Source organism: Lagenorhynchus albirostris, chromosome 20 (genome assembly GCF_949774975.1).
Source record: "Lagenorhynchus albirostris chromosome 20, mLagAlb1.1, whole genome shotgun sequence".
Classification (NCBI taxonomy): Eukaryota; Metazoa; Chordata; class Mammalia; order Artiodactyla; family Delphinidae; genus Lagenorhynchus; species Lagenorhynchus albirostris.
Window position 1 is genome coordinate 17320431 of NC_083114.1, and position 12567 is coordinate 17332997.

A 12567-nucleotide genomic window follows, 5' to 3' on the forward strand; every position below is an offset into this window, starting at 1 on the left:
GTCTCCATCTACTAATGGTAACATCTGGGTCGTCTTGGGGTTGGTATTTATTATCTTTTCTCTTGTGCATTGCTGAGGTTTTCCTGTCTCTTTGCATGTCGAGTAATTTTGGATTGTGTCCTGGACATTCTGAATATTATATTATGAGACTCTGGGTCCTGTTAAAAATACTCTGAAGAATATTAATTTTTGTTTGTTTGTTTTTAATCAGGAAATCAACCCAGTTAGGTTGAAACCTCAGATCCCAACCTGCCCTCTGAGCTGCTCAGTCAGTTTAGTTCTCAAAGCCTTTGAAGTGCCATTTGGGTCCACCTCAAGTGTACATTCTCCTGGGGCCGGTCTGTTCACTCTCTACTCTGTAGTTCAGTTCTCAAAGCCTTTGGCATACTATTTTGGGTTACTTCCATGTATATGCAGCTCAGGAGGGGGCCCAGGACTTCAAGTACAACTTATCGGATCCTAATCTCAAACTCTCTCTTCTCTGTGATCCTTGCCCCCCACAAGCTCCCAGGAGCCCCTCTTCCTGGTCCTTTGGTTAGAAATCTGAGGTCTTGGCCACCCTGTGCTGTTTCACACCTTCCATGACTGGTCTACCTGCAGGATGCCTTGGTGAGAGGAAAAAGAGAGAAACGTGTAACAGGAATTCCCCCTCCCCATTTTGACCACAGGGACCGTTTTTCCAAGTGTATCATTCCACAGAGAAAGATTGTCCTCCTCTCCAAGTTTTAGGTGCCTTCCTGGCTGCTCTGGCTGCTACCACCCGCCTCTGAGACTGCAGCTTGGGGTAGGGCTGGAAAAGGGAATTAAAAACAAAAACAGAAACAAAAACGGCATTTCTCCCACTCTCTCTGTCCCAGAAGGGCCCCCTTCTCTGACCTCTCATCAAAAAGAGAGAGTTTCGGGGAATTCCCTAGTGGTCCAGTGGTTAGGACTCCACATTTCCACTGCAGGGGGCACGGGTTCGATCCCTAGTCAGGAAACTAAGATCCTGCATGTTGCGCAGTGAGGCCAAAAAAAAAAAAAAAAAAAAACCTAAAAGAGAGGGTTTCTTTTGGAGCTTTTTCTGTTCGTATCTGCTGCGCAGTTCTGCGGTTTGAGCTACCTGAGTCTAGGCTGGAAAATATGTGAGACAAAATAAATCAGGGGACTTACCACCGTATTCATCTTACTTCAAGGTTTTTGGTTTGTTTTTGGGTTTTGTTGTTGTTGTTTACTTCAAGTTTTAACTTTTCTCCCAGTTTGCCTGCTATGATTTACTTTGCAGAGTCCTTGTATAGTTGCTTTATGTATCCTGTCCAGAGTTTTTAGCTATAATCAGTGAAAGAGACAGAGTGTAGTGTGACTGACTCCATCTTAACCTGCACCGGAAGCTTCTTGGATCTTGGCAGTTCATTTTAGATATTTAAGTCTGTCTACAGGCCTCATTTGGGATGCTAGTTGGAGACTTGAGCTTTAGCAATACAGCATTTGAAATTACACTTTTTCCTTTAAACATTCACATTTTTTTGCCACTGCGCTAAAAAACCTTTCTTTTTTTTTTTGTTGGCTGCGCTGCGTGGCTTCTGCGTTCTTAGTTCCCGAACCAAGGATTGAACCCGGGCCCACGGCAGTGAAAGCGTGGAGTCCTAACCCCTGGATTGCCAGGGAATTCCTTAAATATTCAAATTCTGAAACAAAGGCTCTTTGGACTCAGTTTTTCTAGGTGAAAAGACAGCAGAATTGGGAATTCCCTGGTTAAGGCTCTGCACTTTCACTACTGTGGGCCTGGGTTCGAGCCCTGGTTGGGGAACTAAGATCCCATACGCCAGGTGGCGCAGGCAGAAAGACAGAGATAGAGCAGAATACAAGTTTATCCTTTCTCTGGTGAGAGCAAGCCCCAAACTTGTGATAATAATAGTGATTATCATTATATTAGTAGAAATAATAGTAATTATTGGTTAAGAGCACAAAGTCTGGAGCCAGGCAGCCTGTGTTCAAGTCCCAGCTCTGCCACTTACTAGCTGTGTGACCTTGACCCTGAATGACTTGGCCTTCCTGAGCATCAGCGCCCTCACCTGTACAATGGGCATAATAATGGTATCTTCTTCTGAGGTGGTTGTGAGGCTTCGTTGAGTTTGTATGTATACAGTGCTTAGCGCAGGCCTGGCATCAAAGAGGAGTTACTAAGCATTTGTTTGGTTAATAATTTAATGGCTAACCTTTATTAGACCTGCAGACTGAGCCAGCTTATCTCCCTTGTTCAGATAATAGCTCACTTGAGTCCGTCTGGCTTGCACGTGTCAAAATTGGGGAGGCGGGGACTTCCCTGGTGGCGCAGTGGTTAAAAATCCACCTGCCAGTGCAGGGGATACGGGTTCGAGCCCTGGGCCGGGAAGATGCCACATGCCACAGAGCAGCTAAGCCAGTGTGCCACTACTGCTGAGCCTGTGCTCTAGAGCCCGCGAGCCACAACTACTGAAGCCCGCGTGCCTAGAGCCCGTAACAAGAGAAGCCACCGCAATGAGAAGCCCGCGCATTGCAACGAAGAGTAGCCCCCGCTCACCGAAACTAGAGAAAGCCCACGTGCCGGAACGAAGACCCAACGCAGCCAAAAATAAATAAATAAAAATTAGAAAAAAAAAAAAAAAGAAATTGGAGAGACGTGGGTGGCCGGGCCCACACTCAGGGAGGATCTGGCTGGTGATCAGTCAGAGTTCAGTGGCCGTGAAGCTCTGAACATCGTCTGGTCTGAGCTAGAAGAGGTGTGACCTCGGGGGAATGAGTGGGGAAAAGAATCAGCCTGAAGAGAAAGGCAACCGAAATAGAAGGGGAAGCCTGCTAATTGTGTGGCCTGAAAAAGGAGGATCAATATTTTACTGCCAGGGAAACAACCAGTTTCCCTGGCAACCAGGTCAGCGGCCCAGCTGTGTGAGCTCCAGCAACAACAGCTGCTTCGCCGCCCCTGGCAGGCCCAGTGCGCCCAGCCCTCCCGCCTGGGAGCCCGGCGCGCCCCCAGCGCAGCCCAGCCCTGCGTGGTGTGTGCGCCCCGCTCCCCCAGCCCGCGGGCAGGCCCCCAGCATCTGGAGCTCCGGTTCACCACGAAGACCACCTGTGGGTGGTTATTTGCTGTTCTCACCGTGTGACCTTGAGCAAGCCCTCCGCCTCCCGTCGACTTGGCTTCCCCGTCTGCCGAATCGAGGGCTGCGTCAGCTGAGCGCACCCGTGCCCTCGGGGGTACCAGCAGAAGTTTATCCAGTGTCCAGGAAGGTTGACGCTCTTGGTGATCAAGGTGAGGGGTCCCAGCCCTAGCGGGTAATGCTACTCCATGTACAAGAGGACGGAGCGGGGCGGGGATTGAAACATACTTTGGTGCAACCTGGCAAGAGCCTGCCTCTGTGGAAGGCAGTAGGGTGCAGAGGCTGATAACTCGGGTCAGCAGGGCTTGGGGGTCATGGAAGAGTTACCACTACAGGGATTCTCTGAGTCTGGGGTCCCCAACCCCCGGTCCGCGGACCAGCACCAGACCGCGCAGCAGGAGGCCAGCGAGCGAAGCTTCATCTGCCGCTCCCCGTTGCTCCCCATTGGTCACATTACTGCCTGTATACCCATCCCCCAGCCCCGTCCGTGGGGAAAATTGTCTTCCACGAAACCGGTCCCTGGTGCCAAAAAGGCTGGGGACCGCTGCTCTAAGTGTCGTAACCTCTCTAAATGTCTGAGCCTCAGTTTCCTCAACTGTGAAGTAGCTGCTATTAAGGCTGGTGTGAGGATCAGAGGAGATGAGTCCAGGGACTTGCCTGGCGGTCCAGTGTTAGGACTCCGCACTTTCATTGCCGAGGGCCCAGGTTCAGTCCCTGGTTGGGGAGCTGAGATCCTGCAAGCTGCCCGGCGCGGACCAAAAAAAGAAAAAAATGAGGCTAGTCCAGCCAGGGTTCATGGCGAGCCCTCGGTGAGCCCTGCCTGTTTCCTACAGGGCTGTATAATGGTTGGTGTGGCACCTTCATACCCACTGCTTTCTTGGACCTTCACTCTTTGAAGAGCGCTGTGGGAGCCCTGGACCCACCGCTCAGCGGTGTTCCAGGGACTTTGCAGTGGTCCCCAGGACCCCATCTATCTGCCTGTCATCGAGCACCCTGGCACCTCTGCTCCAGGCTGGCTTTCCCTGGAGGCAGGGGGACAGATAGCCTGGCCCCACCAGTGTCTCCCAGCCCTGGGGAGCTACAGACTCCATGGATTACAGAATCTGAATCTGAATCCACAGCCTGCTGCCCCTTTCGTGGATCTGAGGTTGGGCCTCCACATCAGCCATTCAACACTCGGTGACGACTCTGCCCTTTGGCTTCCCATCAGAGATAATTAAAGCATAACCCCAACCTTGGAGAGGACTGTAGGGGTGCGCACCGGGAGCCCCAGCCCATCCCTGCATTCATAGACCCCCTAGAATGCCGCTGATGAGAGGGCAGGAGGAGAGGAGGCGGGGCACCAGCTGGGAGGGTGGGTGGGTTCCCCTCGGCCCTGAAGGTGGCACCTGGGCATTTCTATTCTCAGAAGCCACATCATTGCCTGGCAGTGTCAGAGCCTGCCTGGCTGGCAGTGTGGGGACAGCTGCAAAGCTGAGGAGGCGCCGGCCAGGGCGGGAGCTGGCAGAAAGCCACCTTCCTCCTTCTCTGGAATTCTTCCAGCCTTTCCCAAGGGCCTGCTAGGTGCCAGGTTCAGGGGGGGTCACAGAGAGACGATGCACAGCCTCTGCCCACCCCTCACCCCCAGAGTCACAGCCGAGTGGAAAAGCAGGGTCAGCTGGGACAGAGGTACAAGCTCAGGGCCACCAAGGTCAGGGAGGGAGGAAGGCTGCTTGTATGGGGTCTTCCCTTGCTCACTCATCTTCCAAACCCCACTGGGTGTGTCCCCATAATTGGAGCGGGCTTCAGACCCCTGCAACTGCCGCACTAGAAAAGTGTACTGTGGGCGTGCAAGAAACGTGGTCCTGTGGATAGGTGAATCCCCCAGGATGGCTTGGGCTTCGGAGAATGTGGTGGGCGGTATGGTGGGCTGGAGGGTGTCTGCCGTGACAGTATTAACAATAACAACAGTGACGGTAATCCTTTCCCTACATGCTATGTGTACAGTTTCCAAAGTGCTTTCATACCCTCCACCTGCAACCCAGCCCCAAAGGAGTCTGGGAAAGAGCTCATCCTTGCCCGACTGTGCTTTAGATACTGATGGTGATTACGGGGGGGAGGGGAAAGGTGCCTGGCCACCAGCATGTGAGAGTGCGTGCACGTGTGTGTCCACGTGACCGTGTGTGATTAGCCAGAGGGGCCAGCAGCTACCATCGCCCCCCAGCAGAGTGCCCGGCTTACAGGCGGTACCCAGTCGTCCTTATTGAATAAATAAGTAAACGAATGCTTGCAGGTGTGCTGTAGAGGGGCTGCCACTAAATTACAGGTTGATTTAGAAGTGGGCTTCTGGAAGAAATATCAAGAGGCTGCATTTCAGGTATTGGAACTCTCAGGGGGAAAAAACGGGTTCTGACAAAATCGGCCATTGACAAAAACTAGGAAAAAATACCCAGAGCTCACAAGTTTGAAGTCAGATGCTCTGATCAAAGACTAAATTGAGACATCCTTACAGAGAACAATTTGGCAACTGTTATCAAAAGGCTTAAAAACTTAGATGTTTTGTAGAACCATTTATTTTCATTTATTCAACAAATATTTATGAAGCTTCTATGACATGCCAGTAATGGTGGGAGCTACAAGGTATGCAGTGGTGATCAAAATAAACATGATCCTTGATCTGAAGGAGCTTACTTTCTAGAGGGGTGGGGGGAAGCTACAAATTAATAAAATTATCACATAAACATATAATTACGTATTGCAACAAATGGTTCTGAAAGAAAAGTATAGGGTGCTACAAGGCAGGGTAACAGTGGGGTAGGCCCTAATTAGATGGGCGGGACAGGCTTGTCCGGGAGAAACATTTCATAGAGGTATAAATGGAGACCTGTGGGATAAACAGACATTGCCAGATGATGAGTGGGGAGGACAAGCATTTGAGATACAGACAACAGTATGTGCAAAGGCCCTGAGGCAGAAAAGAGCTTGGCTTGCTTGAGGAGCTGACTGAAGGCCGATGTGGCTAGAATGCAGTGAGTGACAGAAACAGTGGGAGGAGATGTGGCTGGAGGGGCCACAAAATATAGGGTGTTGGAGGCCATGTTGAGGAGTTCGGTGGGAAGGGAGGAAGTACGCAGTCAGGGAGTAGGACATTTGAGTGAGTGATGTTGGAGGAGGGACAAGCAACGGTGATGCCTGGGTCCTCACTGTGGCCAAGGGGCCTGGGTGGCTGAGGTGGAATATGGGACAACAGGAAGTCAAGGTTCTCAAAGGCCAGGCAGTCCATTGGTCATTCGCACAGCTGTAGAACCCCCCAAAGATGAGTTGTAACAGCAAAAAGTTGGGAATGACCACAATGCCCAGCTATTATGGGTGGTTAATAAGTAAATTATGGTATAGCTACTGGGCAGAATATTTATAACCACTAAAAATGTGAGTGGTACCTACTGGGCAAGGAGGGGAGGTGTTTCTGATATACTGTTAAGTAGGGGAGAAACTTCCCAACATCAGGAACGGCAGATTCCTTTGGGCTACACCTATTTACAAATTTATTTTTTTAACACTTTTTATTGAACTATAAGGTACAAAGAGGACAGAAAAGTGCACTGGCCACAAGCGGACAGCTCAGTGAGTTTTCACTGTGTAACCAGACCCTAGATCAAGACAGAGAGATGACCCTGGTGTCTTCCTCCTGCACAGTTCTGCAGATGTAGCTGCTATCTTGACCATAATTGGCTTTGCCTTAAATCTTGATGTGTAATTTGTAATTCTTAAATAATGGATACGTATGTCACATAATTATTTCCTCCCTGTAGATCAAGGGTGTCTCAGAACTAGAAAAAAAAAAAAGTGGTTAGAACTATGTGTTTTAAAGAAAAGTGGGAAAGGGGAGGGTTTTCGTTTTTGTTTTCAATTCATTAATTTGTTTTTATTTTTGGCTGCATTGGGTCTTCATTCCTGTGCGCGGGCTTTCTCTAGTTGCTGTGAGCGGGGGCTACTCTTCTTTGTGGTGCGCGGGCTTCTCGTGGTCGTGGCTTCTCTTGCTGCACAGCACGGGCTCTAGGTGCGTGCGCTTCAGTAGTTGTGGCTTCAGTAGTTGCAGCTCACGGGCTGTAGAGCACAGGCTCAGTAGCTGTGGTGCACGGGCTTAGTTGCTCCGCGGCATGTGGGATCTTCCCGGACCAGGCCTCCAACCCGTGTCCCCTGCACTGGCAGGCCGATTCTTAACCACTGCGCCACCAGGGAAGCCCAAGGGGAGGGTTTTGATACATTGTCTTTTCTAGAGTTTCTGCAGTGAATTTGTATTATTTTTGTATGAAAGAAACTGCTAAGTTAAAAAAAATCAGTGTTTGTTTTCCACATGCCAGTCTTAGAGAAATAACTCGGAGACGGAAGCTCAGGCCAGACAAACCCGGGTTCTGAGCACTGTGGTGATAGGTTTGATTTTCCTCACTCGTGTCTGTCGACCTCAGAATAAAGTGGCCCCACCGCTGTCTGGGGCTGGCGCTGACCCCGCCGAGGGGGACAGGGCTAGGAAGGGGACTGCTGGCGTCCCCTTGGTTCAAGTGACAAACCCTCCCTCCCTCCCGGCCTCCCTGGCCAGCCTCAGGCCAGCTCTGTGAACTCTCTGGGGGCATTTCTGGGAGCCTCACACCTGTCCCTCCTTCCTTTCCACAGGTGGAAAAACTGGTGAAGTATTTGGATCCCAACGACCTGGGGAGAATCAACTTCAAAGACTTTTGCCGAGGGGTGTTCGCCATGAAAGGTGAGGTCTTCTGGGGGGAGGGGGGTCCTAGGGGCTCCCAGGATCCTGTCTGGCTGGGGAGGCTGGCATGGCTTGGGTTTCAGCTCAGATTCCCCCCTACGGGGGTCCCAGGAGCCCAGGATGTGTTCCAGAAGTAGGCTCTGCCTTTGACTCCCCCGGGGGGGGGCCAAGGGGAAGGGACTTGGGCTCCCACAGCTGTGCCCGCTGGAGAGGGGCTGTGGGTGTCACTGAACCTCTGTCATGTGGTCCCACGCATGCAGCCAGGCATTTCTACCCTTCCTGTTGTCTGTCCCCATCCCTAGAATGGCCCCCTTCCCTTCCCTTCCATCCCCTCCTCTCCCCTCCCCTCCCCTCCTCTCCTCTCCTCTCCTCTCCCCCCTCCCCTCCCCTCCTCTCCTCTCCTCTCCTCTCCCCCCTCCCCTCCCCTCCTCTCCTCTCCCCCCTCCCCTCCCCTCCTCTCCTCTCCCCTCCCCTCCCCTCCCCTCCCCTCCCCTTCCCCCTCCATCTCCTGAGGGAACTCATCTCCCTCAAGGCTGATCAGACTCCTGAGGAGTTTCCCAAAACACAGGCTTCAGTTTTGAACGAGGACAGTTCAGAGCTGGTCCCCTCACCTCCCTGTCTCTGTTCTGAATTTCCTTCATTTGTTTCCTCCCCACTCCCTCCTCCTAACTCCTCCGAATTCCTTCCTGTCTTCCCTTTAGGGGGGAACATAAAAATCCCTCTCGTTTTCCCCCCACTCAAAGGCAGTTATGAGACGCCTGCAGGAATCAGAGTGTGGCCACTCGCTACTGAAGTGTTCATCTGGAGAGCGTGGTCCAGCTCACCAGCCCGTGAGGAGAACACAGTTTACGTCTGCAAGTCCCCGGGCCTTGCTGTTATCTGTGGAGGATGCCATGTTTCCCTGTCTGTGTGGCTCAGAGCAGCACGAAGCCTTCCCTGTGGGGTCCCTCAGAGTCTGGGAGGGTAGGAAGGAAGCAGGAATTCCTTGCGTAGAAGTGAGGGGCGAAAGGAAGTGAGCAGAGAGGTTGGGGGGACTGTGCACGGCAGCCCCAGGAAAGGTTTCTGAATGGCGTTGCTTGACTCAGTAGGGCCGCCACTAACTGTGCCCGGCATGTCCCCGTGCTGGTGCTTTGCAGGTCTGACCTCCTGTTTGCTGTTCTGAGACCAGTTCCAATGTGTGGAGGTGAGGGGTTCCTCCCATGCCAACAAACAATTTTCTCACACCAGCAGGGTGTCCGAGGAGAATTCAGCTCAATTCTGACACCGTCTACCTGGAGGTAGCGTCAGATTCCACAGGTTAAGGGCTCAGTCCTGTAAGACTGTCTCCCCACCCCCATTTCAGACGCCCGTCACAAGCCCAGGCTGTTACCTATGCTTCTGACCAACCGGCTGTAAGTCAGAGGTTCCCACGACCCCCTCCTTGGGTTGGGTTAATTTGCTGGAGCGGCTCATGGAACTCAGAAACATTTTACTCACTAGATTAGCGGCTTATTGCAAAAGGATACAACTCAGGAACAGGCAGGTAGAAGCAGCGCGTGGGGCAAGGTGTGGGGAAAGGTGCAGGTCAGCCATGCTCTCTCGGAGGGCACGACTCTCCCCAAATCTCCATGTGTTCACCAACCCGGAAGCTCTCCGAACCTGGTCCTTTTGGGTTTCTGTGGCACCTTCATCATAGCCGTGATCAATGAAATCACTGGACATTGGCGATTGATCCAACCTCCAGGCCCTCACCGCTCCCTGGAGGTCAGAGGTCAGAGGTTGGGACTGAAAGGTCCAGCCCTCTAATCACCTGGTTGGTTCTCTTGGCAACCAGCCCCCATCCTTAGGTGGGTCCACAAGTCACCTCATTAACATAAAAAGATACCTTTGTCACTCTCAACACTTAGGAAATTCTGAGGGTTTTGGGAGCTGTGAGTTACAAACTGTGAATGAAGGCCAAATACGTATTTTCTTATAAATCACAATATCACACCTTTGTCCGTTACGATTTGGGGGCATTTGTTCAGGGGAGGGAGGCCAGCTGTGTAATGAGTCAGCAAGTAGCGCCACCCTGAAGGTGGCCTTCCATGTTCTGGAGTTTGCAGGGTTGCAGAGGGCCTCAGCCTCGCAGCCCTGGACTGTGTGTGTTTGGAGTCCCTGTGAGCCAGGCAGGGAGCATGTTCTTATATCCCCTCCTCCAGGAAGGCCTCCTGGATTCTCTTTGCCCCAGCCTCCCCTCCGCAACTGGGAGTCTGTCTTCTGTGTGTTCCCTGATGCTGTTAGTCCCAGTGGAGGAACGTCTGGAGGGCAAGGACCTGTCTCGGCTCCCTCTGCCTGGCCTTGGACTGGCTTCTCTGCAGACTGGGTGCCCCATCTCTGCCTCTGAATTATCAGCTGGTCTCTTGGAGACTTGGGGCCTCTGCCTCCCTGCAGCCCTACCCACCCAAGGCTTACTCATCAGAAGCAAAGCTGCCCAGGGAATTCCCTGGCAGTCCAGTGGTTAAGACTCTGTGCGTTCACTGCCAAGGGCCCAAGTTCGATCCCTGGTCAGGGAACTAAGATCCTGCAAAAAAAAAAAAAAAAAAAGAAGCAAAGCTGCCGGGCTGGGCTGAGGCTCTGACCCTCCACTGCCTGTCTGTCCATCCACAGGCTGTGAGGAGCTGCTGAAGGATGTGCTGGCCGTGGAGAGCGCTGGGACACTGCCCTGCGCGCTGGAGATCCCAGACTGCGTGGTGCAGGTGAGAGGGGCGGCCACCGTGGAAGGGATGGGGAGCCTCCAGCCGCCCGCCTTACCTGCTTGGTCTTCTGTCTTCTTGCCTTTGCTTCACCTTTTTGGTGTCAGGGAGACCCCAGAGCCCCCGCTGAGGGCCCTTTGCCTTCAAAGTCAAGAAAGAGATTTTGGAACCGGAGCAGTGCAGACCCTTGGGAAGCCACAGCAGAGGGTGTAGGGGCTGGGAGTCCTCACAGGGCACCTTCCCCCGCTCTGAGGTCCTGAGGAGAAGCTGAGCTCCAGAGGGAAAGTGGCAGGCTCGAGGTCAACAGCAGGCAGGGAGACAATCTTTCTCTTTTCTCCAACACCAGCTGGATGTCCAGCAATCCAGTCCACTCCCGACACTGACTGCCCAGAGGTGGTGCAGGCCCCAGGGCCAGAGCCTCAGCCCCGCTTGGGAGCTGCCACAGACGGGGCACCCAGGCTACCTGCCTTCTGCTGGGGCCAGCTACGAATGCAGGGTTCTCGCAACCCCCCTCACGTTCCGTAGTTCACTAGAACAACTCACAGAGCTCAGGAAGACACTCTGTTTATGATTATTGCTTTACTATAAGGGATACAATTCAGGAAAGACGCACGGGGCAAGGTATGTGGCCGGGAGGCGGGGGCCCTCTCCAGGGGCACCACGTCCCTGCACGGCAGTGCGTCACCAACCCGGAAGCTCCGGGTCTCACTGCTCTAGAGTTTGTATGACCCCATCTGCAGCCCTCTCACCTCCTGCAGGTGGGCGTGGGTGGGGCTTAAAGTTCCCCACTTGAAATCAAATCAAAGACCAAATCAAAGACCAAAGTTTGGTCTTTGTGGTGTGACCAGCCCCATCCTGTGGCTCTCTGGGGATCCCACCTGAGTCACCTCATTAGCATGAACTCAGGTGGGGTTGAAAGGGACTCCTTATGAATAATAAAATTCACTCCTATCGCTCAGGAAGTTCCAAGGTTTTAGGAGCTCTGTTCCAGGAAGTGGGACAAGGACCGCAGTCCCCATGGCTCTGTCTTACTGTCATCATCACCTAATGGTTTGTTTATTATGAAACTTTCATCGTTTTCCCAAACACTTGCAGAGTCATCTTACAGAGAATACAGTTCACGATGCCTGTACTGACAGTCTCTAGGGTCCCTTCTGGCAGAGACAGCCCGCCAGAAGGGCTGGAAGAGGATCGTCTTGGTTTGTCATCCAGGCTTAGCTCCAAAACCTCTTCTCCACCCTCTGGTTGGTGCCTCATCTGACCCCAAACATGAGTCTTTTCTATAGCTGAAGGAGGCCCAGGACCCCAGAGGTCACTCTGGCCAATGGCATACTTCTTGGGATCCAGCTGGGTGGTGGGCTCAGGGCTGGGACTGGAGGAGGGGGTCCCTACAGGGGGCTGTGGACAAAGAATGTAGGTTGCCACATCAGTAACAAAGGATGTTGTGGCCATGAAGCCATCAGCCACTGCAGCTGCTGCCCCCCGCCCTCAAACGGTGCCCCCTGAGGGGATTCAGGATGGAGAAAACAGGGTACTGGCCCTAGAGAGCTAAGGTGCATAAAGGAATGATTTCAATGAGCCCAGACTCTTGCATCTTCCCCTACAGAGAAAAGTGCTAAATTCATTAATTTGAGATGTCTGTTTTTCTTAAATTAATAGTAATCTTTTGATGTTTTGACTACCTGGTTTTTTTTTGCAAAACTCCTGTATGTCCTGGCTCCTTCCTTACGTCTTAGGAACAGTCTCTCAGAGCTATCTGCCTGGGCGTAAGTCTTCAGTAAGTCTGCCAAATAAAACATAATTCTTGGGACTTCCCTGGAGGTCCAGTGGTTAAGACTCCATGCTTCCACTGCAGGGAGCGCAGGTTTGATCCCTGGTCTTGGAACTAAGATCCCACATGCCACGCCATTGCGCAGCCAAAAAAAAACATAATTCTTGACTTTTAAGTTGTGCTTTTTTTTTTTTTTCCCCACTTGACAGGGCCCTAATGCCCAGA

At 52.4% G+C, this 12567-nt stretch overlaps 1 protein-coding gene across 1 annotated transcript in view; it reads left to right on the forward strand.

The window, feature by feature from the left end:
* Window positions 1-12567, forward strand: part of RAB11FIP4 (RAB11 family interacting protein 4) — a 113795-nt gene that overhangs the window by 25576 nt on the left and 75652 nt on the right. The window contains exons 2-3 of the mRNA XM_060134455.1: window positions 7770-7857; window positions 10486-10574. Coding sequence (XP_059990438.1) covers window positions 7770-7857; window positions 10486-10574 — 177 coding nt within the window. The remainder of the gene's footprint in view (window positions 1-7769; window positions 7858-10485; window positions 10575-12567) is intronic.